The sequence below is a fragment of the Pyrus communis genome, chromosome 16 (assembly GCF_963583255.1).
Source record: "Pyrus communis chromosome 16, drPyrComm1.1, whole genome shotgun sequence".
NCBI classification, from domain to species: Eukaryota; Viridiplantae; Streptophyta; class Magnoliopsida; order Rosales; family Rosaceae; genus Pyrus; species Pyrus communis.
Genome location: NC_084818.1, coordinates 5,992,672 through 6,015,740, shown reverse-complemented (window position 1 = coordinate 6,015,740; position 23,069 = coordinate 5,992,672). Strand labels below are relative to the sequence as shown.

At 37.8% G+C, this 23,069-nt stretch overlaps 3 protein-coding genes across 7 annotated transcripts; 2 read left to right on the top strand and 1 right to left on the bottom strand.

Moving 5' to 3' along the window:
• Nucleotides 1-7,034: 7,034 nt before the first annotated feature.
• Nucleotides 7,035-11,650, top strand: LOC137720258 (protein HESO1). 3 transcript variants are annotated; one of them, XM_068459301.1, is made up of 9 exons: nt 7,035-7,341; nt 7,870-8,014; nt 8,173-8,337; nt 8,658-8,836; nt 8,916-9,011; nt 9,386-9,455; nt 10,097-10,230; nt 10,381-10,494; nt 10,614-11,650. In XM_068459301.1, the coding sequence occupies exons 2-9, from the start codon at nt 7,876-7,878 to the stop codon at nt 11,268-11,270; spliced, it is 1,554 nt and encodes a 517-aa protein (XP_068315402.1). In that variant the 5' UTR covers nt 7,035-7,341; nt 7,870-7,875; the 3' UTR covers nt 11,271-11,650. The 3 variants fall into 3 exon arrangements, with proteins under 3 accessions (XP_068315402.1, XP_068315400.1, XP_068315401.1); XM_068459299.1 differs by having other exon boundaries at nt 7,039-7,341; nt 7,867-8,014; nt 10,614-11,648; XM_068459300.1 differs by lacking the exon at nt 7,035-7,341 and adding an exon at nt 7,375-7,516 and having other exon boundaries at nt 7,867-8,014.
• Nucleotides 11,651-11,847: 197 nt separating this feature from the next.
• On the bottom strand, nt 11,848-16,405 carry LOC137720256 (probable methyltransferase PMT11). The gene is made up of 9 exons (XM_068459298.1): nt 15,429-16,405; nt 15,176-15,325; nt 14,802-15,072; nt 14,565-14,675; nt 13,828-13,987; nt 13,191-13,448; nt 12,975-13,097; nt 12,811-12,888; nt 11,848-12,247 (listed from the first exon to the last, which is right to left on the bottom strand). Exons 1-9 carry the CDS (start codon nt 16,062-16,064, stop codon nt 12,040-12,042), a joined length of 1,995 nt encoding a protein of 664 aa, XP_068315399.1. The 5' UTR covers nt 16,065-16,405; the 3' UTR covers nt 11,848-12,039.
• Nucleotides 16,406-17,347: 942 nt separating this feature from the next.
• On the top strand, nt 17,348-22,138 carry LOC137720771 (BTB/POZ and MATH domain-containing protein 3-like). Of its 3 annotated transcripts, none has more exons than XR_011066581.1 (5): nt 17,348-18,037; nt 19,029-19,377; nt 20,382-20,698; nt 20,818-20,938; nt 21,633-21,772. XR_011066581.1 is itself a non-coding variant. In XM_068459886.1 (4 exons), exons 1-4 carry the CDS (start codon nt 17,607-17,609, stop codon nt 21,854-21,856), a joined length of 1,281 nt encoding a protein of 426 aa, XP_068315987.1. In that variant the 5' UTR covers nt 17,351-17,606; the 3' UTR covers nt 21,857-22,138. The 3 variants fall into 3 exon arrangements, 1 of the variants encoding a protein (XP_068315987.1); XR_011066582.1 differs by having other exon boundaries at nt 17,349-18,037; nt 20,382-20,658; XM_068459886.1 differs by lacking the exon at nt 20,818-20,938 and having other exon boundaries at nt 17,351-18,037; nt 20,382-20,658; nt 21,633-22,138.
• Nucleotides 22,139-23,069: the final 931 nt, after the last annotated feature.

Sequence of the window (23,069 nt, the reverse complement as noted above, 5' to 3'; positions counted from 1 at the left end):
TCCCAATTATTGACATTGCATTTTTGTTTTCTTACCATAATTGAAGAACAAGTCTTAAGTATGTTGTATACAAACAGGGAAGCCATGTGTTGTTACCCCGCGTGGACCTGGCATACAAGTCTTTTACATGTATCATTTTCTTAACAAATTGAAACAAACGTAATCCGTTAAGCTAACGAAATTCTATAATTGTTTCCGAGGTGTTAAATCTCGAACGAGATTGGTCTTTCATTCGGATGTGCTAGTAAAATTGATGGAAGGAACATTTGAGTCCGCTGCAATGACGATAAGACTAATGAGTTGTTTCGGGACCCCATCTACGATTCTCTCTCTCCCCGCCGCCGTGTGCGGATAACAGTGAGCTCCCTTTCCGCCATCTGGGTGGCCGCGGCTGTATAAACGTAGGCCTCCCTTTCAGCCTTTGAGGTGGCCGAGTGCGCAGATCTTGGGGGCTCCACCACCCGATTTTTATTCCTCGACAACAAGTGAAAGCACTCTCGCACAAAAACACTCACATTGTCCTGCTCAATGGGACTCCGACACGTAGCGTTTGGCATGTGTTGCTGGCCTCGTGGCGTCAACATCTCGTAGCTGGCCTAGATTTGTTTAGATTTTGATGGCGACGGCCACGGACCCAAATGTTACCTGAAAATTAAGGAACAAGAAAAAGGGGAAGAAAGTGAAAGGGGTGTGAATTGTTAGGGCATCCTTTCTTAATTAAGAGAAATCGGAAGAAAATAAAAACGTTAAATCGTGGTCCGTTTTGATATACGTTGGGAGAAATTTGCACGCAATTGGAAATATATGTTTGTATCGTATTGATTGCGTGACAGTTTTGTGTTTGAAAACACGCACGTGAATATCTTTCTTACCGACCATCAACACATTCTCCTCGTATCATAATAAGTAATTATGGGTATGATATTTCTTGAGTTTCAAATGCATGCATTCTATGTCGATACACATCTGATCGTCAAATTTTAATCCCAACGATTTGAGTCACTTGAAAGGGTCGCAGATAAAGTCTAATGGTCGAAAATAATTGATGCAACTAATAAACGTTCTATCTCTATTTTTTTTTTGTAGAAAGTAATCGTAAATTCAAATTTTATGCATAATAATTATTGAATAATTGATCATGTGACCGAAAGCGTCAAACTAATAAAGTAAAAGTTGTGCGATGCTCGTATATATATTTGATCACTAATATTTGATAAGGTGACCAATCTTCTGGATTTGTATCATTTGCGATTCTAAATTCTGATAATATGATTCTAATTGGTTGGTGTTGCCAACTGCAAAATTATAAAATTCCACTTTCAATTGGTTGGTCTAATGAAAATTTAAATACTACTCAATTTTTATGAAACTATGTTCCTTCTTGCTTCCTTGCAATTGTTGGGTCCAATTTTCTAAGGGCTTGGATTTAGTTTTGTTCCCCTTCTCAATCTCTGACGTAATTGCATTCTTTTGAAGGGAGGGGTGAAAATTCGTTGGGTGAGTTCATTCTTTGGTTTCTATCTTTAACATATTTACCATCACATGGGGTTTCAATGTAGTAATGCATTGTCATGTATAAGTGTTTGTAGTTACATTACTAAAATAGAACATCAAATGACGAAAAACTCGTTATATATAAGTTGCCGTTTACAAACACACACAAACTTTTATGCTTTTTGATTAATCATGTTTTTCTCAAATCACTATGACAAACATCTTAGAGCTTATTTGGATGTGCTTTTAAAATGACTGAAAACGTTTTTGGTGAAAATGTTTTTAGAACTAATCCTTAGTAAAAATACAAGTAAATCTTCTAAACATTTTAAATGCTTCATGAAAGAAGTACATAATTAGTGCTTTTTGCAAAAAACAATTCAAGTGTTTTTGGAATCCAAAAACATTTTCTCTAAAAGCGCTTTCAGTCATTTAAAAAGCACATCCAAACAAACCCTTATTAGTTTGCCCAAAGTTCTAAAAGACAGTAGACGCTAATCGGACTATGGACCGGGGCCTAGCGCCTAAGCGGATAGGCATGGCCTAGGCGAACTAGACGAATTTAATTAAACTATTATATATCGTATAAATAAGTATTTGTTTATATTAAAAAAATACATAATTGTATTGTGATACTTAGATTGAAAAATCGAATGATAAACAGATTAGAAAATATTGACAACATGAAGAACCATAATACAATGAGTGTTCATCCATGTATTCAACAAGTCTCTTACAATTTATTAAAAAAAATTTAAATGCAACATGAAAGTTGTCTATTTTATTTCTAAGTGAGTCATGACCTAAGTGGGTGCTAATGTGGTTCTAGGTGTCAAGTCTCTTACAATTTATTAAAAAATAAATAAAATGCAACATGAAAGTTGTCTATTTTATTTCTAAGTGAGTTGTGACCTAAGTGGGTGCTTATGTGGTTCTAGGTGTGCTAGGCGAGCGCCTCAACAGACTAGGTGGGTGATTAAGCATGTCTAGATGTCCTATCTTAATTTTCAAACACCTAGAGATTAAAGAGGACGGTTTCAAATGCTTAAAAATTAATTAGGATGGTAATCAACCATCTAGATTCTAAGCGGGAATTTTAGAACAGTTTGCCAAACATATCATTGCATATTATGGAAGAGGATTTTCTACCCTCTTAATATCTTTACCCTTCCATACCTTTCTATTTAAACGATCATGGTTAAGTCACGTCAACATCTTATATTGATTTTTTTATAGAGATAATAAAATAAAAAGTAATATGTGAGAGGAAATAATGAAACGGGATGTGAATACGAGGGTAGATAATCCTCCACTGCATATTATACTATGAGGAGCAGCACCAATCAAATGATAAAAACGCATTAGGGATTTTGGCTCAAACCATATTAAATTAAACCAATAGTCTGATTACGGTAGAAGACCACATCACTGCTTGGGATGCAAAGTCAGAAGATCGATGATTCAGAGACTTGAAAACTTCCATTCAACCTGGTATTGCGAAACCATGGACGGATTATTATATGATTACTTTTATTATTATTAATTATTAATATTTTCTGTATAATATTTCAATGCGGATCGTGGGGATTGTTTTGTTATGCAAAATTGCAAAGGGGGATGTACATTTGTAGCCATCAACGCAGTGCAGAGGGGTCTTGACTCAAATGTCACATGCAATATTTCCTATAAGTCATTTTGGTTCAAAGTCGTGGATATGCGTTGGAGGCTGACGTTGGTTATGAGAGTGACCAATTTTCCTTAAACTTTTTAGTCATCAAAGAGTAAAGGAACCCAAAATAATGTATTTTTTTTGGGCAAAAAAGTATTCGGATTAGATTAGATCAAGAGTTCGATTCTTTTTGTTAAATCGAGAAGATGTGTTGTATTTTGCAAAGGTATAATTAAGCACATTCTCTGGTTTCTCTATGACGATTAAGAATTTGAGACAAAAAGAATTTAGGTTTGATTCCGAAATTATTAGACAAAGCATAATGTTCCATTTTATTAGAAACACAAGTCAGACAACTGCATGCTTTCAAGGGGAAGCTTTCTGATCTCCATTTTAATTGGAAATGGAATTTTAGCAGGAAAATATATTTGGAATAAGATGTTGACAAATGAATAGAGCCAATAACCACATAAACAACGGGCTCGATGGGAATGCGGCCCATTGAGCTCTGGCCAACTCATTTCGGCCCATATTGCGTATAAAATGATGACGCTCAACTAATCCACACTAGCGCCTTGAGAGTTGGCCTTTTTAGAATTGGGTGAAATCGAATTTGGGTTGCTATTATTGTAGCACTTTCAAGTAAGCCTAACAAACGGGTCATGTTTCTCATTTTCTTGTTATACTCTTTATTTAACGGGTCGTGTCGTGTGTAAACTCGTTAGGTAACATATTTTTATCAAGTGATTTGATAACGATCGATTTGTTCACACGTCGTTTAGTTTCGTGTTGAATTAACGGTTATGCAAAAACGTGACATGCTAATATCTAGATCTGGAAAACGGTATCTTACAGGGTCTTAACGGGAAAAGAAAAAAATTCACATAAAGAAAGTAACAAAATTCAAAAATGGGAAAATAAAAATCCAGCTTTCGACTCAAAAGGAAGAAATCAGGTCCGGTTTAATATGAGGCGAGCCTGATCATGCCAAATAGGGCTAGACCGAAATTGACCCATTGGGCCTGCAACTCTTAATAAGCAAGTGGTCCTCCTCAGCTATCAATATCATCGGTGGAAATAAATTACCCCCTTTTTTTAGCAGAAATTTTTGAAATGTAACATGAACTTTACGTTTTTTTAATTTGTCATATGAGCTTTTGATTTTTCAAGCAATTTTTCATATCAATTTTTCATCTCACTCGAACTAAGTCTTTTATTTAAAATAAGCAATATGCCTTGCGCAATTTATCTATGCAGTCTCGATAATTTTTGTCCACAGAATTTATTATTCTTGCTCAATATTTTCTATATACTTGGGTAAAAATTTATTTAATTTTGTAGTATACTACGGTGTTTGCCATTTTTATTATATAAGTGTATAATTAAATATGTCACTTAATATTATGATTTAGTAGTATTCATCTTCATTTGTAAGTGAGAGATTTTAGATTCAATTATCATCAAATATGAGTTTAAATCATTATTGCTAACCATTGTAAAATTTGGCCAACTTCCTTACTCTCGTAATATAGGTATTGTTAGTTAAGAAAAAACCTAATAATAAGGGAGTAGAGAAATTGAAAAGTGAAAAAGTAAGGCCTGTAACCACTATTTCAAAGAACCAATAGGATTGGAGAATGCCTAATCTCCATGTCTTGCTTTTTCCCTACCCATCTTCTCAGCAAAAACCAAACATTAAATGGGTTAATGAGAAAGGGCATCTCTCCTTGTATATAGACTATATAGTATATACCCCTTCAATCACAAACTAACTAAATAATAATATTAAGGAATTACAATATAAAAAACAAAAACTTTTATTTTTAGATTTTAGAAACTGTGCTTAATTTAATTTGAAACCAGTAATTTTAACTTTCGTTTGGACGAACTTCTTAAATTTGTGTCATGTTACTGAGTTAAATAGTACAACTATGCATCGCGTAGAAAAAACTAGATGACAATATTAAGTCAACTAACAATCCAAAAAAATGAAAAAGAAGAAAACGTATTACTTTTGTGTATTATAAATGGTACTTGTTTTAATTTGAAAATAGTAATTTTAACATTAGTTTAGACAATTTTTATGAGTTTGTGTTATGTCATATGAGTTAAATAATATAATAATGCATCATTTGAACAAACTAGATAATAGTATTAAGTCAAATAACATTCTAAAAAAGCCACTTAGTACTACGTCTAGTGGTATTCCTCTTCACTTATAAGTGAGAGGTCTTAGATTTGATTCTCATCTAAGGCGAATTTGAATCACATTATTGCTAGCCCATTGTGAGACTTAGCCTATTCCCTCCCCCTTAGTGTAGATAATATCGTTTGTTAAAAAAAAATTAACAGTCCAAAAGAAAAATCTTTGCATTAAATAATATAACCATGCATCATTTGGTCTAAAATACTACTAAAAACTTAGAGGAAATAATTTGATAGTAATTGTAGGTGGATTCGGGCGCGACTCTGAAACGAAATCAATTGAGATGGGATCAGATGCATGCTGCAGTGGGCAGTGAAACCCCGTTTTTGGGAGCTGCGGCAACGTTTAGTGGTGGAGTTGAGGTAGCGACTCGGACTCCCATTTGAATAATCTCTGAGACGGAGTAATTCAGTTTGCAAATGACTTATGAAGAACTAGATGCTCATTTTGTGGAAGAAAAAGGTATGAAGAAAAAACTTGGCTAACGTCTGTTAGAGGCAAGAGGGCAAGCATTAATATAACGTAAATGTTGCTCTTTTGTGATTAAAAGGTCACGAGTTCGAGTCATGAAAATAATTTATTTACAAAACAAGAGTAAGGTAGTGTACGATAGACATTTCCCTTTGACCCTCACAAAGCGAGAAGCCTTGTTGGCTTAGGATTGCCTTATAACGTGCACTAGGGGCAAGAGCTGGAAAAAAAAAATTGAGGGCTAGGTGTTAGGTAAAGTCTATAGAAATCATGTTCATTAAAGCTTTTTTTTAAATATATCCGAAAGTTAAAATTCAACGGGACAACAATACAAAAATTAATTTGTAGTAAATAACTATAAAATAATTGAAATATTTCAAAGTTTTATGATGAGAATAAGTTTGAAATATTTTTTGACAAAAAAAAAAAAAGTTTGAAACATTTTAGAAAATTTTGGATCAGAAATTTTAAAGTTTTTAAATCTTGATAGGCATTTTCAATATTCATCCAAATGTTTTCAAATATATTAGGATGGGAGCATTTTTGCTCACTACTATTTAGTGTGGTGTATGCTTACTATCCTATTTATCAGTATTAGATAGTTTTGAATTTTGAGATTCTTGTAGTGTATAAGTACAAATCTCAAAATTCAAATTCATCTAACGGTAATAAATAGAATGGTAAGCAAAAATGCAATTGTGATAAAAAAAAAATTAATGACGGAATGAAATTCTAATCCATCATGCACCCATAAATTCATGGTAAACCAATTTAATTAGGAATTCTGAAATCCAAAATTAATTCATGCGACTCTTGTTTGAGTTTGACCAAAAATTGATTTATCATGTCCCCGCATAGACAAACAAATAAACAAATGAGGATATTTTTGCTCACAATTTTTAAATGATGATGATATTTATTACTTTATTTATAAATTTATATTTAAAATCCATTTAGTAGATAAACACAATCAATTTAAATTCATTTAACGATAATATGTAAAATCCTTCTAACATGAAGAGCAAAAATGCACTCAAATAAAAATAGAAGGGAAAATCCTTGTCAATTTCCGGGGGCTTTGGTTTTGACTAGACATTTCATATTTTTTCACGGTCTACTAAACCTACTTTCTCGTTTTCCCACCACTCCCAAAACCGTCACCATTAATCAGAGGAAGAACCCACCACTCCACTCACCGGGTTCAAACCCAAAACCCATGACCCTGCATTGACCCCTTTTCTTTCCCGCCATCCAATCAGAAAAGCCGCATCACAAAAAGGTCAACAAAACCCTTGTCGCTAAGCAAAGCAGTACACTTCTACTGTTAATCGCTCTGCGTGTATATATGTGTGTATTATGTTTTGTTTGTACAAAGTTTTGTGCTTTCTGGAAGAACGGAAGGCAATGTAGGCGATCAGAGATCGGGAGTCTTCGAAACCCTAGATAACATTGCAGTCAATTGCTTCTGTTGATTTTGACTGCTGGGAAATCGGTATTTAAGGTAAATTATTTCAGTCTTTGATGTTTCCCATCAGTGAAAGTTTTGATCTTTGGATGTTTGTGCGTCTGGTAGAAGTGTTTTCAATTGTTTCCTCCTTTTTTTTTTTGTTGATACTGGGAGGAGGAGAATTGAATTCGGACCTCGGATGCTGGGTTGAATGCTCTTAACCAACTGGGTTACGATCCCCTTGCCAACTGTTTAACTTTTAAATTATTGATTTTTGGGGGTTTATTGCTTATTTTCCAATTGGGTTTATGCTTATTTATTATTTAGTGATTTGTATTGTATGTACTTTTAGTAGATTGCTTGGATACTCAGGGCTGTGTAGGTTTAGCAAATGTAGAGAGAAATTAGCAAACAATTCTTAAAATTCAGATTATGTTGGTTTCCAGAAGGGTATTTACGATTTGTTTGATTGATTGAATCTTGCCGGAAATTTAGTATTCGGACCTTGTACTCTGCTTATGTTACTAGTGCTGGAAGCCATTTTGCTCTACAGATTTGACATTCTCTTATGTGAAACAGTAGTGAATAATGAGTGCCCAAAGTGCGTTGGATAACACCCTCAGGGAAATACTACGTGTTGTCCAACCCTCGCCCAAGGATTGGACAACACGGTTGCAAATCATTCATCAGTTACGAGAAGCCATTGAATCCATGGAAAGTTTAAGAGGTGATTTGTGTAACAGTTTCATGGTTCTACATTTCTACTGTTAGTCGTTGATTCATTATAAGTGCTCATTCAGCCTACCTTTTTTTTTAACGAGCTGCAGTTTGTAATGAGGAAAAGATAACACAATTTTGGTTTTGACATAATTGGCATATTAACAGGTGCAACTGTGGAGCCATTTGGGTCATTTGTGTCTAATCTTTTCACAATATGGGGGGACCTGGATGTTTCAATTGAGTTTACCAATGGTTCATTTGTTTCATCTAACGGAAAAAAGCAGAAACAGCGTTTACTAGGAGATGTTATGAATGCTTTGAGACAGAAAGGTAGGATCATTGTTTTATCTTTATTAATTGTTTATATTTTTATTTTCAGGCCTCCTTACTTAAGCATATATCCTAATCATCTCTGGGAAACTTAATGCGTTAATTAAAAGAATATGTTGGCACAATTGATAAATATTTCTTGGTAATGGCAACAAATTATGCATAGGGGTTGGTCTTGGACTGTCATTTATGTATGGGTTTCCTGAGTATGAAAAAGAAACAAGGAGTGTGTGTATATGTCCGTATATCTGTATTTGGGGAGTTTTGTTTGTTTAATTACAGCCTCTCCAATTTAATTTCGAACGAATATTCATATTCAGGTGGATGGAGGAGGTACCAATTGATACCCAATGCAAGAGTTCCCATTTTAAAGGTTGAAAGTAATATCCAAAACGTCTCTTGTGATATTTCTATCGATAATCTGAAATGTCAAGTGAAGTCCAAACTCTTGCTCTGGATCAGTGAGATAGATACACGCTTCCGCGACATGGTTTTACTGGTATAGTGATACTACAGATTAGAGTTCGCTTTCTAAAGGAGAAGTGTATGTATCTGACATAATCTTCTAGCTTTTGTAGGTAAAGGAATGGGCAAAAGCACACAAAATAAATAATCCAAGAGCCGGGACTTTCAATTCATACTCTCTCACGTTGCTTGTGCTATTCCATTTTCAGGTAATCTTAAATCCTCATTTCTGCCTTCTGGTGTTGACTTGAAAGTAATTTAAATTGTGAGGGATTATTTAGACTGTTTTCACTGCACTTTAGTATATCTATGATTGCCTTCTGGTGTTGACTTGAAAGTAATTTAAATTGTGAGGGATTATTTAGACTGTTTTCACTGCACTTTAGTATATCTATGATGGTTGATATCAACCTAAATTGCTGGAAGTAGATTAGCAGCAAATTCTGTAATCTTTGAGATGGTTCAGTCTCTTGTTACTTCCATCATCTGTTATCAATATATATGATTAAGTTGTGTCTTGTGTGTAATATATGCTCCTAATTTTAGCTTATTATATTTCTCATTTGTAAATTTTCTTTTTCAGACATGTTCACCTGCAATTTTGCCACCTCTTAAAGATATATATCCTGGAAATATCATTGATAATCTTAGAGGTACTTTTCATCTCTCAACCGGTGACCTCATTTTCTATATTAATTGGCCGCTCGTTGTTGGTGAAATTTGAATAGAAGTTGATCTGTTAGACAGTTGTGTGTACAATATGAGAGTAGTCTTCTCCCTTTGATGTCGTCGTTGAAGAAGTACTGGTTTGTTAGTTGAATTATTGTAGTTTCAGATTGCTCTCCTATGCAGCAAACCAAAACAACCAAAAGAAGTTCTTAGTTGTAGACAAACCAAATCATAATTTCAATCTTTTAATTGCTCTGTTTCTTAAGTTGCACCGACATAGTCCTTCTACTCAGAGTAGGGACGATTTGGGTAAGAAGTAGAGCCAGTGTATGTTCTTTTATTAGTAAGTTTGCATATGCTTCAGATAATCCACTGCGGTGAGATTGTCGAGTTAACTCTTATCTACTTTTCTCTAGTGATCTCTAGTGTATACTGTTAGTTCATACATTTTTTACAATATTGTTCGAGACATATTATTGAGGGTCTTTTAACCACGTTGATTAAGTGTTTGGTAGTATTTTAATAAGAATTTGTTTGAGTATACATAATGGTACCTAAAATGCGTCGGACAGAGAATTTGTTGATCTGATTAGAACAAATATCTTATTACTTATGATATATGCAGGCTTGAGGGTTGATGCAGAGAGACACATCGCAGAAACATGTGTTGCAAATATAGAAAGGATAAAAAGAGCATACAGCATGAGACCAAAAAACAGGAGTTCTTTGTCTGAGCTTTTTGTCTCATTCCTTGGGAAGGTATTTTCTACATTCACAAATAACTTGAATCGTAGTTTGTCGTGTTTTTAATAGAGATTGGTATGCTCAAGAATTCCACTCCTCCCTTTCCTCTGGAACGTTTGGTTAGACATTTTTCAATTTGATGATGGTTATTTCATAAATTTGCAGTTTTCTGACATTAGTACGAGGGCTTCAGAGTTTGGAATTTGCACTTATACCGGACAATGGCACGCCATAGAAAGCAATACGAGATGGTTGCCGAAAACTTCTTATTCCCTATTTGTAAGTCCATCCCTCTTTCTCTTTATCTTTTTTAGGACTTTTGATGATGGCCTTTTTGTTAATGATATTCATTGCTGTAACCACTGCTGATTTTGCTACTGGAATTGGTGCATGGACAGATTGAAGATCCTTTTGAGCAGCCAGAAAACAGTGCCAGGGCTGTTAGGACCGGTGAACTGACAAGGATATCGGGAGCATTTGCGATGAGCCACCACAGACTTATCTCAACCGATCACAGTTCATTTTCTAACATGCCTGATCAGAGGTCTCTTCTTGCCACCCTAGTCCGACCGCAAACTTCACGTCTTATTGTTGGACCACCTGTTAGGAATCCGGTGTACAATCCTGAGCACCGCCAACCAACTCATCCTCAACGGTTCAGGGCTGAGAGCTCACGTGGGCGAACACCAACCAGCAATAATGGTGCTCGAAAACTAACTCATCCTCAGGTGAACCCACCGGTGCCCTCACCTTCACAAGTGCAACCTCTTCTGGTGCCCATGCTAGTGCACCCACGCTCACAAGTGCAACCTCCTCAGGCGCACAAGCTAGTGTACTCACCCTCACAAGGGCAACCTCCTCAGGTGCACAAGCTAGTGCACTCACCCTCACAAGTGCAACCTCAATTGCAGACGACGGAGCCAAAACGGTATGACAACAGGTCAACCACGGGGCCAAAACAGCTTCGCAACAGGTCAACCACCATAAAACCTCCTCCGCAAACACACCAAGACCGACCGCAGCAAATGTGGAGACCAAGATGTGATACAAGCTGAATGTGTGATGTGAGTTTTTCCATTCAAGCATGCATTGCCTGGCTTTTGATTGATAAGTAAGAAACATTTCAAGTATGCAAGTTGGATCGTCACAGCTGGTTCGATGCAACCTAGAATTCAAGTGAGAAACAAGTGATCGAGTCTTTGTTCTTTTGTTTTATCGACTGAAAGATTACGCTGGTCCGAAGATTCCCTCGGATTGGTTTAGGGTTCATCAGTCACTCTCCTGCACAAATGGAATGTGCATGATATGTGTGTATAAGAGAATATTGATGGTTGGTGTGCAGTATGACTTAAAGAAGCAAACGGGTTGCTTCTACCCAAGTTCTCTACCTACCATTTTCAAAGATGTCAATTTGGACCCAAGAAATGACTTTGCCGCACCTATTTCTGTCTTTCTGCACACCTTTATTCATACGTCTATTGATTTTCGTCTGACATAAACAAAAGCGCGTCTATTGAAATTCTTGAATAAATAAATCATAATCTAAACTCACGACTATGACGAATCTGTGTGTCATGTACCAACTCCAATCCTCATTATCCGCCCCGGACGGAGTTTCGACACTGATCTGAGGGTGCCCTACCCAATCTCTGCTACTCCAATCTACAACACAATGAAAAGAATTCTATCAATCTCTCTCATTACATTTGCACCGAGTCTGTCCGATCCATGGCATCGTCAAATGATGGTTTTAGACAATCTGGTTTGCTCGTTTTCCCCTCCAGAAAATTAGTAGGATACAATCTGGTATCATTTCCCAATGCTTCAACTATGCAAGAGGCGTTTTTCGCCAATAAAGAGTCTATAACTTGCATGAGGCCCCTCAGATGTGTCTCGCAAATTGACGCCCCAACCCATGGCATTTCCGATTGCTTGAAGTTCATACATGACAGAAATAGAGTCACGGATGTATGCATGACCACCAGGTCTTAGCATCCGGTCCATCTCAAGCATGATTGTGGAGATATCGCATCTGTTATAATGGTATGAATCAAATCAGGCTTTACAGAAAGAAACAAAAAAGGTGTAAAACCGCCACTTTTCACCCAATGCATCTTACTCCCACCCCAAGAACAAACATCAAATTAATGGAATGAAAACTTCAAATCAAACAATCAAGCATCATCATGGTGTTAAAACTCAACCTCAAGCCAATGGAACAAAAAGAAAGAATGTATGCAGGATGATCCTGACAAACCAAATGTAATTCTGCATTTCATTTCTTTTCCGGTCATGATTAACTATTACTGAACAAGAGAGAGCCTTTCCATTTTCCCAACCTTTATATTAACAACTTATCAGAAGTTAAATCCAACACTGTTCTAGAGTAGCTCTGTTTCAAATTAATCATACCTACTAATATTTTGAATATTAGTTCTCGGTAAAATGTAACTCGCCTAATTAAGCAAATATTCTTGTGCAGTACCATCTAAAGCACACAAGGACAAGATAGTGATGGGAAATATATAAAACTCATTAAATAATGAAAATTTTCAGATTGGAGGGTAAGAGAAAGAAGAGAAGGGGAGAGATCACCTTTTTTTCTCAATAGAGAAAAGGCCGGCTGCATGCAATAAATCGTATGTCCGTGGGTATGTATCAAATGGTTCACACCTGATACATATAATGCCAATGAGTAACTTTTAAACCAACTGAACTTATTATAAGCAGCAAATAAAGAAAAACAGTTGGTAATGTACCAGTCATGCATTACTCCAATGAGTCCACGGTCATATATAACAGGTAATGTGTTGGGGCCGCTAACAGGAACCACATTCATAACCCAGCAATTTAAATCATGTTCAATTAGTGCAGCTGCAAATCTGTCAACCAATTAAGAGACCAGAAGCAATAAGAAAAATTTAGCAAAAAAAATAGAAAAGGAAGACCAGTAGAGCACAAGATAAATACATTACCCTCCAAAGCCAGCTCTCATGTCCATTACGTTTCTTAATCTAAACTTCTTCCATTGTAAACCACGAACATAACCTCCAACTAACTCATGGAAATATCTGGACTCTGCTTTAAATAGCTCCTTTCTGGATATAAAGGCATCAATTTGTATGCTCTGAAGCCTATCAGGGGGAGTTTGCAAACGGTCCGGCCATGCTGTGACATTTGCTCCATAGCCATTTTCAGGAAGTCTTGTGATGCATGCCTTCAGATCAACATACCTGACTCATCATACAATAAATAACGTAACCTTATAGAACAAGAGGCAAGTCCTCTACATGCACATGAAAGCTCTTTTGAACTAAAACAATACAATTATCTGCAGAAATAAACTTAAACTATGAAACTAGACCTCAAAGAAATGGTCTTACATTCAGAACTAAAAACAAAATACAAAAGGGAGTCCAACATTTTCATAGAGTTCCTTACAGGTTTATTCCAAATTTATCTCCAATTACAAGTATGTATGGCTTTAATGCAAAGTAAGGTGGTAGGAGGGAAAACAGTTGTATGCATTTAATTAATATCTGAGTTTGATGAACAACCTATCTTACTTTAGAAAATTATCAAACATTGTTAAGAGAGGAATCACGGACATACCAAACTTTGTCTGGGTCATCACTTGGATCACATAATAGAGGTTTGGTTCCTTCATCCCGATTCAGATAGCAGCTGTTGTTAACCGGCTTTTTCCATATTGCAACATAGCCCTGCTTTGACACCAATTCCCAGCAAAGCCGCGTGGTGAGGTTAAGCATCTCTGGAAAAGGAAAAAAAGAAAAATAGATTTTTATTTTTCCCAGGCCCAGACATGATTACTAAACCAACATAGAGGATATATTCTTGTCAGGTCATGGACCAAAAATTAGGTTGCTTCTATTAAACCAGTGATGTTATCAAAAAAGAAGTTAGTACACAAGGTTTAATTGTTTCCCAGGCCCAGATATGATTACTAAACCCCTTCTCCCACTTCTCTTCTCGATCCTTCCACATTCTTGAAACTGGGGATAGAGTCATATATTATGCCTAAATGACAGCCAGACTGGAAATTTTTGTGTGCACCAAACAGCATTGTTTAACGAAGATGGTGCTTTGCTGCAGTGGCAGAAAGCAATTGTGTGCACCAAACAGCGTTGTTGTTACAGTCAAACAGAAATTATAGGTTATAGTTTTTTGTGGGATAGAGAATTGATTAAGTGGAGGCACAAAATGTTGTTTTGCTCTCGATTCATCTGGGTCAGGAAATGCTAATACAAAAACTGCACAACTTTCAAACACTAACCAGCAATCAATACACTACTAAAAAGTTTCACCAAACAAATCTTTCGCAGTAATACCTTGCCACTGCCCCTCTAGAACTTCTTTGTGCTTATAAACTGGCTGTGCTGCCCAAGCGAAGTATCCTCCTGCCCTGAGCATCCTATTAACCTCAAGCAACAATATGCCATCTACAAAACAAAGAAGTGAACGAGGTAAAGAAAACGCAATCAGAAGATATCCCCCTACCCAAGTGACCATCACGTAACTAAGGCAATTCACTGGAAAATAAAAGGTTAAATATAAGTTTTGCATACCGTCACGAGTCCAGCTAATCCTACATCGTGAACAATGTATCAGGTCAAATGCCTGACTTGGGTACAATAAACGGTGAGTTGCAAATGCTGCTACCATTGCAGGCACACCGCGCTCAAGAGCAAATTGAATCTGGTTCTCATGGACGTCTTTAGGTGCAACTGACATAGTAAGGACATCTCGCGACAGCAGATACGCACCAAAACTTGCAACACCACATCCGACATCCAAAACAACACGGACATGCTGACCGAAGGTGATGTCTGGGACCGCCTGCACGATTTATACTATGACCATCAGAAAAAACAAGATATAAAAGTAATCGAAAGCTCAAATTACACATTTCCCAATCACGTCGAATTTAAACAGTATTAACCTTAGAAATATCAGTCAAGTAACCATCTGCTCCATGTATAAACTGTGTACCACCTCCCGGAAACTTAAACTTGTTCTTCTGTCTGGTAATCCAATTCTGACCCCCTTTATCTTCCACTAATTTTGTATGAGGTACATTGAAGAACCAAACCTGCAAAGAAGTGAGATTTCATCAACAAAGTTCGAAAAGATTAATGCTTTAATCTTAAAAACAAACACACACATAAAAGAAACTTTAAAATCTCCGAAAATACCTCATCCCGGCTTTTAGGCCACGGAATTGGGGTCTTGTAGCTCTTGGGCGGCGGAACCAAGCAATTCAAACCCCGACCAGCCTCCGGGCAATGCCGCTCGAACCGCTCGCCTTTCGCCGTCGATTTCAGCCTCTTAATCACCTCCACATTATCCAAACAAGGTATGTACTCGCTCATACTCTTCGGGCAGAGCTCGAACCTCTTCACACTCACCCGACCCTCCCCGCTCCGCTCACTCTCCGCCACACTCCCGTTCTGGCTGCCCCAATTCTCCACCACCTTATCGGGATCGAAATCCCCGACCTCGAACTCGTCAGACATGGTGCCGTTCTCGTCGACGATCCCGAACCTCTGGACCACATCGGGCGGCGGCGGAGGCGGCGAAGACGGAAGCAACGGGGGTGGAGCTAGGGTTTCGTTTATGAGGGCGGAGAGATTGAAAGGCTTGTCTAGGTTGGGCGAGACGGAGACGGCGGAGGGTGCTCGGCTCGTGGTGGTGGTGAAGAAGAGTAGCTGCTGGGACCCATCGGACCAGTGCTTCCCGAAGTAGAAGAAGGTGACTGCCATCATCACAAATCCGCAAACTTTCAGGATCAACGGGATTCGCAGCCAATCGCCATTGCCCAAAATTGTCATGATTTAATCTTTGGGATAATTAGTTTAATTCAATTGGGCGGAATCGGAAACGAAGAACGCCGTCGAAGCGAAACGAGACGCTGCGTTTTGGTGGGTTGAGGAATCGGAATTGGGGTGGTCTGAGAGTGAGAGCAGCGAGGATCTGAAGGTTGAGTGTCGGTGCGGTGTGGCCGAGGAAGAAGACGGACACTGTTTGACGGCTTTGCTATTGTCACCGTCACCGACGGAGGTGTAAAATTATTTTGTGGAGGGAGTGTGAGATGGTGACACGTGTGCATTTGAGAGGAGGAAATTGCAGTTGTCAGGGATGAATGTTCCGCGTTAAAGGGCGGGTAAAAAAATCCAAACAAACTGTAAACACAGATTAGTTTGCACTGTTCATGTTTATTCATCTTACTAATGTTAAATTTAAATAAGCAAGATGATGAACGCCACCTTCACTTAAGGACGGTGAGAAAAATTTTCTCAAATAAATAAACAAATTTAAGATTTTGAGCAAATAAATAATCATCTAAAAATTCATCACGTTGAAGAAATGTTAAGGGGATTATCTCAAAGTGTGATTCTCGTTAGACTATCTACCACCTTATGCTTTGGGTACAATGTTATAAAATGTTGGCACGGAAATTAACGTTAAACTATGAAGTGGCAGAGAGTTCATAGAAAGTACCATTTTGAGAAAGTCCCCTTGGTATTCCTCTTGTTTCGAATGTTATGTACTTAATTTTTTATTTTGTGTGTGTTGTTCCAACTCTTGCCATCCAGTCCTTCGAAACTGATCCACTTCCGTTTCTACTTTACGTAAGTGGGTTCGAGCTTTTTCCAACTGGTTCAAGCCCCCCTCTGGCAGCCGTCAGATTTGACGACAATCTGCTATTTATATTGTGAATCTTTTAGATAAACCTCTTAAAGAATTAGAAGGCCTAGGATCTTGCGATGTGTGATTTGTTCGAGTCCAAATAACATGCATATGAAATGACATTTTGATTCATTATTCGTAAATCAAAACTCAAAAGATGGTTGCCCAGAAAGTATCTTTCTTTGAATTCATCTCTCTCGCGCCCAATCCTAAACTGGAACAGAAACGAATCTTACAATTGCACACATGTTGGTTCGTAGAATTATTTGTGTCCATGATAAACGTGATTAGTGAAGAGAATTGGGCCTAATTTCGTGTAATTAGGTTGCTAATTAACCAAATTAATACACTTTCAATCTATCTTCTTCAAGTCCATTCCGACACGTCAACAGAACCGAAAGATCTATAAATTCGAATCGAGCCCCAACCCATTTGGCCCCGTCAGATGGTAAAACGACCCCCCCAACCCCAGAAACGACGCCACCAACTTCCCCCTTAGTCTTCTCGAGTCTTCGTCTCTTCCGGCGACGCATCGTTTCTCCTCCCAATTCGCCCCCCAAAACCCAAAATTAGGGTTTTCCTTGCCGAATTCTTCCTCCCAATTCGCCCAATTTACATGCTATGCCGAGGCCGCGCCTTGTCCGATCGTACTTGTAGGGTTTCAGCTCGGACCGGGCTGTCCGATGCCGCCGATTCGCAAACATTCTAGAGGAGCGAAATCGGGTGAATCCATGGGGAATTCGAAGCCTGGGTCCGACCAAGAGTCGTGCTCGAGATCGATCAGCGAGACCGTGAACGGTTCGCACCGGTTCACGATAAAGGGGTATTCGTTGTCCAAAGGTATGGGCGCTGGGAAGTACCTGACGAGCGATACGTTCGCAGTGGGCGGATACGATTGGGCAATTTACTTTTACCCCGACGGTAAAAACCCCGAGGATAGCAACGCCTACGTCTCGGTTTTCATTGCTTTGGTTAGTGAGGGTACGGATGTGAGGGCTTTGTTCGAGCTGACGTTGGTGGACCAGACGGATAGTCGGAAGGACAAGGTGCACAGTCACTTTGATCGCGCGCTCGAGGGCGGACCGTACACGCTGAAGTACAGAGGCAGTATGTGGTATGTATTTTAATGGGTTAATTGGCGGGTTTTTTTGCTGTAAAGTTTTGATTTTTATGATAAAATTGAGTGCATTCCTGGTGAATTGTGGGTTAGGGATAGGTTTTAATGTGTTTTATGTGAACGAATGGTAATTTAGCAGCTTGGTGATCAATTGGGTAATTCAGATTTTAATGTGACCCGTATGGGTGTTGAATTGGGGAATGTAAAGATGAATATTGTGTTTTTTCAGTGGATCTGCATGTGATTACGCTAGATAAGCATGTTGTTATGTTGGGGGCTTTTCGCTTTAGTGGCAGTGAGCTCTGCAGCATAGGTGTCCAGTCCTTAGGCTTGCTTTGAATAAATGAGAGAGTTAAAAATTAAAATGCATAAAACTGTAGGAAAAAACTTCAATGGATACTAATTTTGTGAAGTATATCATTGTTTAGACTGATGTATGAATTTGTATGTTCATCCAAATCTTAAAATGAATCATTCTACTTCGGTTTTCTTTTCACATTGTTATTAGTAAAACTTTGAATTGTACATTTGTTTAATAAATCACTTGGAAAATCAGCACAGCTAAAGAACAAGGGCTGATTTAGATTGGTATTTTTTTCTCCGTATTAAATGTAAAACAGAACCAAAAGATTGAAGGTCTGATCGAGACCTGAGCGACACACCTCTTTAGAGATGTTATTTATAGATAAATTATTTTGTCCGATGATTGTTATTCATATTAAGATTATATTTTGGAAAAACCGAACATTTCATTTTCTGTGTCTACACTATTGTTTAACAGAAGGCTACCTGTCAACTGTTTTTGCAAGGTTCTAATTTGAGAAGTTCATCATTTATCGTTTATCAGACTGTTTATAGATTCCTTGTGGTTTCTGTAACCTCTTTTCCAATTTTGGTTAAGCTTACTGATTTGCGAATATTGGGAGTTTATGTTCAGGTAGGAACCTTCTGCATGTTTCCGTAATTAGATTTATTCTTGTAATTTCAGGGGTTACAAGAAATTCTTCAGAAGATCACTCCTAGAAACTTCTGAGTTCCTTAAGGATGATTGCCTTGTATTGAACTGCACTGTTGGAGTTGTAAGAACTCGCCTTGAGCAACCAAAGCAATTTACAATCACTGTTCCATCGTCAGACATGGGACGAGACCTGAAGAACTTTCTAGATTCTGAAGCTGGTTGTGACATAGTTTTTCAGGTTGGTGATGAACAGTTTAAAGCTCACAAGTTAATTCTTGCTGCTAGGTCTCGTGTATTCAGAGCACAGTTTTATGGACTTGTCGGGGATTGTAACGTAGATAAAGTAGTTGTGGAGGATGTTGAGCCCTTCATCTTTAAGGTAATGCTTCATGATCTTGTTGCTTCCACTTGTTACCATCTGAAACTAATAGAAAACAATTCTAGTGCATGATATGTGCGTTAACATTTGTGCACTTCTATGTCTCTCCATAATTGACATTCACCTTTTACACTGTTATTAGTAGTCAAAAGTTTCTTCTTGAATTCAGTTATCAAATGAACAAATAAGAAATCTTGGGATGATGAATAAGTGTGGCAGATGCTAGTTTTATTTTGTAGATTGGTAGCTATCAAGACCAAGTAATAATTATAATAATTACAAGTTCTCATATGATGTATAGAATTGTTAAATTCACGTAAATATAAACACTTATTTATAGGTTAAAAAGATCATCTGGGAAAGTGATCTATGTTTCTTTCATGTTCCCTTTAGCACTTAAACTACAGTGCTTGTTGGGGTCTGCTTGTTTGGCGGTATAATTATTACAAGAAGCCCCTAATATGAATTACAAAGAGTCATCTTAAGGTTTGAGTTTATTACTGTCGATGTTTGAGCGATTACAGATATAATTAAATGTGATAAATCAAAAGGAGCTGACGGCTTGTCTGGATTCAGATTCAATAAGTAATTAAGGGTACATGTGGGAGTTGATTCCTTAGAACTGAGCTCTAATAAGTGAATACCAGTTTGAGCTTGTTTCAGTAACATGTAACTGTGAATATTACACTGGTTCATCTGTCTTTGTTTCATTAGTTGAGATTTAGACTAGAAGTTCAGCTCCAATATTCACAGTGATTCCTGGCAGATGATGCTTTTTTACAGTAGTGGCGGAAAGCAATGATGCCTATGCACCTTGGTGCGGGTCTGATCCTACCGATCCCCCTCTCCCTACTAAAAATTTAACCCACTAATGCAATCGTTTGTAAAAAAAAAAAAAATGACCTTTCCTGACAAGTTTTATCCGTATGGTTTTATTTATGTATGCTCTTATTTTGAACATGTTTAATGAATTTAATAGAGATCTTGTCCTTTTTTTTTTCCAGGCAATGCTTCTCTTTATTTACACAGACAAACTTCCTGATATACATGAAGTTATGGGCTCATCACCTTTGTGCACATTCACTGTCATGGTGCAGCATCTGTTGGCAACTGCAGACCTGTATAATCTAGATCGACTGAAATTGTTGTGTGAATCAAAGTTGTGTAAAGAAATCACTACTGAAACAGTGGCGACTACACTTGCTCTTGCCGAACAGCATCAATGTCGACAGCTCAAGGATGTCTGTCTTAAATTTGCAGCAAATCCGTCAAACTTGGGAGGTGGGTGTTACCCATAGATTCTGATGCTGCAAGGTTTCAGGTTATATCAGTTTTGAATTTTCTGTTTCTTAGTAGTCTCAAGTATCCTTGATGCAGTACCATGCATGCCTGCCTCATCATACATGTTGCAGATGTCCTTATCAATCTCTATGGTTTCAGGATGTCAATAAGGATGTTCCCTTAAAATTTATGATAATTCCATTTGGGACGGTGGGACCTCTGGTCAGCCTATGGTGACAACTTGATATCTGGCTGATCGAGGGGCAGCATTCTGAGAATGGTATAGTAGGATTTCTATTTTGGCTGATTGTATATAGGTTCTTCCCCTATACGTTCTTTCTCCATTAAGTTAAAGAAAGGAAAGAAATACAAGGAATTTCACTGTTTCTCTCTCTAATGGTAGAAGAGTGATTCAAAGAGTTGGACCTGCACGAGATTGTCACAATTTACCATATTTTAGACCCTGGAAACCGGTTTTTAAGTTTAAACCAGAAGTGCTGTTAATCGGTCTTAACAAGGCACAGACCTTTCTCCCCACCCACCTTTTACCATATTCATTTATATAAATATCGAATACAGTTATTTTGTTCTTAGTTTTTAGGAATTAAGCGATGAATGCCATATCGGTTGGTTAATGATTGAATGACCATTTTGAATGGTCTGAAACATGAGTTCCCATAATGCCATTAGTGTACTGATTTAAGTTTAACCGTAGTTCCTTATCCTCACATGGTTGAATGGCATGGTGTTCTGCTGAAAATATTGATTGACATTATCTACCTGTGAACATATCCTAATTTTCACGCGTTCTTTCTCAAAGCTTGTATTTTCCACATCCGTCCGGCTGCAACAATTACTCTCATCCTTTCATAGAGGAACTACTTTTTATTTGCTTTGCATGTAACTGTTTTCATTTTGTAGTTTATGTTGTAAAACTGAATACTGGACTACATGAATCCTCGTGTGTTTTGCAGCCGTAATGCAATCAGATGGGTACAAGCATCTCGAAGAGAGCTGCCCATCAATGTTGGTAGAGCTGCTGGAGACATTTGCATCGGTGGATGACAATTCTAGTCTTCTGTCAAGCCGGAAGAGGAGTGGTAGCAGCATATACGGGCTAGATTTGCCAGCAGATGGGGGTGGGACCATAACAGAATCCGCAAATCCCAATGGTAGGCGCGTGAGGCGGCGGTATTAGTGTATGTAGTTTCCTTTAGGTGCCACAAGCCTGGAAGGAGTGGTAGTCATGAATGGCGATCGTGTATTTGTCACTTATCGTCTCTCATTGTGGTAGGCACTCCTTGTATAAAGGTTAATTGTAATTTCTTATCAGAATATCAGGTCCTGTGGCCGGCACTGTTGTTGGATGTGAAATTGAAATTTGTATGGTTACGTTGTGCGTTATGTAGGATTTGTAGGTAGACTCTCCTTTTCAATGGAATGTGAAATTTATTAGAGAAAAGCATAGTGTCTTGAGTGTCGAATTTTACTTATTCAGTTTTTGCCTATAATTTGTTGAAGTAATGAGCAACTCCGCGGTCCTTTGGTGATACGGAGATTGCTGCCCCGCGGTTGAAGATCTTCGCTTGTTTTTGAAGGAGAACATTTTTGAGATGAAAAGTTAAAATTCTGTGATGTTGTGCACGGTTTTGGTACCAACAATGATGTACGTGTATGAGCTCCTCTAAAGTTCATGTTAGACACTGACACGGTAATGACTTCAACAAATTGAGTTCATTTGGGTAGCTCATGCTGCTGTATCTCGGGTAGTGAAGAGGCATCTTGAAGTAGCTCATGCTGCTGCTTGTTTTTCCGCTTTCCATCTGATCTTTTCTCTCATATGAGCTAATTGCTATGCTCGAACAAGATTTTCTTTTGTGCTTTAGTTGGTGTTTATTAGCTTAGTTTGTAGAGTTTATGAGAGTTAATCCTCGAGGCAGGCTCCAGAGGCATGATTAGGGTTCACAAGAATTGGTTGGCATACCTTCTCACAGCATGGTATTTACGTGCATGTGTGCATCTGCATGTCGAGAGAGAGACTCTGAACGCTAACAGCATGACACTACCCCAATGAATTAGCTTGCTAGAAATTATAAGAAGGCTAAACCAAGCATTGGCGACAAGCTACACATACAACATGCCTCAACACACACTTTATGTTATTACGAGTCGGTTCTTTTTCCGATTATGCTGGATGGATTCAAACCTCGGATCTCTCCCAAATTTCATGAACTTTATAAATGAACAAGTCATATTAGTATTGTGTACGTTTATAAGGATTGATTATGCTTCGTAAGTTAGGAATGATTGGTCAAGATTCAACACAACACTACATTTTCTTCGTTTTTCGTTGATTTAGCCCTTGAGTTAATCGGGCATGTAGCACAATTGCTCGATGCGACCGTCTTGGC

Bases quoted from the DNA above. Each gene is read 5' to 3' on its own strand.
- LOC137720258 (XM_068459301.1), top strand. From the start codon at position 7,876: ATGAGTGCCCAAAGTGCGTTGGATAACACCCTCAGGGAAATACTACGT. The intron at 8,837-8,915 runs GTATAGTGATAC...TAGCTTTTGTAG, and splicing joins TCCGCGACATGGTTTTACTG to GTAAAGGAATGGGCAAAAGC. The intron at 9,456-10,096 runs GTACTTTTCATC...TGATATATGCAG, and splicing joins TATCATTGATAATCTTAGAG to GCTTGAGGGTTGATGCAGAG.
- LOC137720256 (XM_068459298.1), bottom strand. From the start codon at position 16,064: ATGACAATTTTGGGCAATGGCGATTGGCTGCGAATCCCGTTGATCCTG. The intron at 13,449-13,827 runs GTATGTCCGTGA...ATGATGAGTCAG, and splicing joins GATGACCCAGACAAAGTTTG to GTATGTTGATCTGAAGGCAT. The intron at 12,889-12,974 runs GTACATTACCAA...TATATGTATCAG, and splicing joins ATTGGAGTAATGCATGACTG to GTGTGAACCATTTGATACAT.
- LOC137720771 (XM_068459886.1), top strand. From the start codon at position 17,607: ATGCCGCCGATTCGCAAACATTCTAGAGGAGCGAAATCGGGTGAATCC. The intron at 18,038-19,028 runs GTATGTATTTTA...TTGTAATTTCAG, and splicing joins AAGTACAGAGGCAGTATGTG to GGGTTACAAGAAATTCTTCA. The intron at 20,659-21,632 runs GTGGGTGTTACC...TGTGTTTTGCAG, and splicing joins AAATCCGTCAAACTTGGGAG to CCGTAATGCAATCAGATGGG.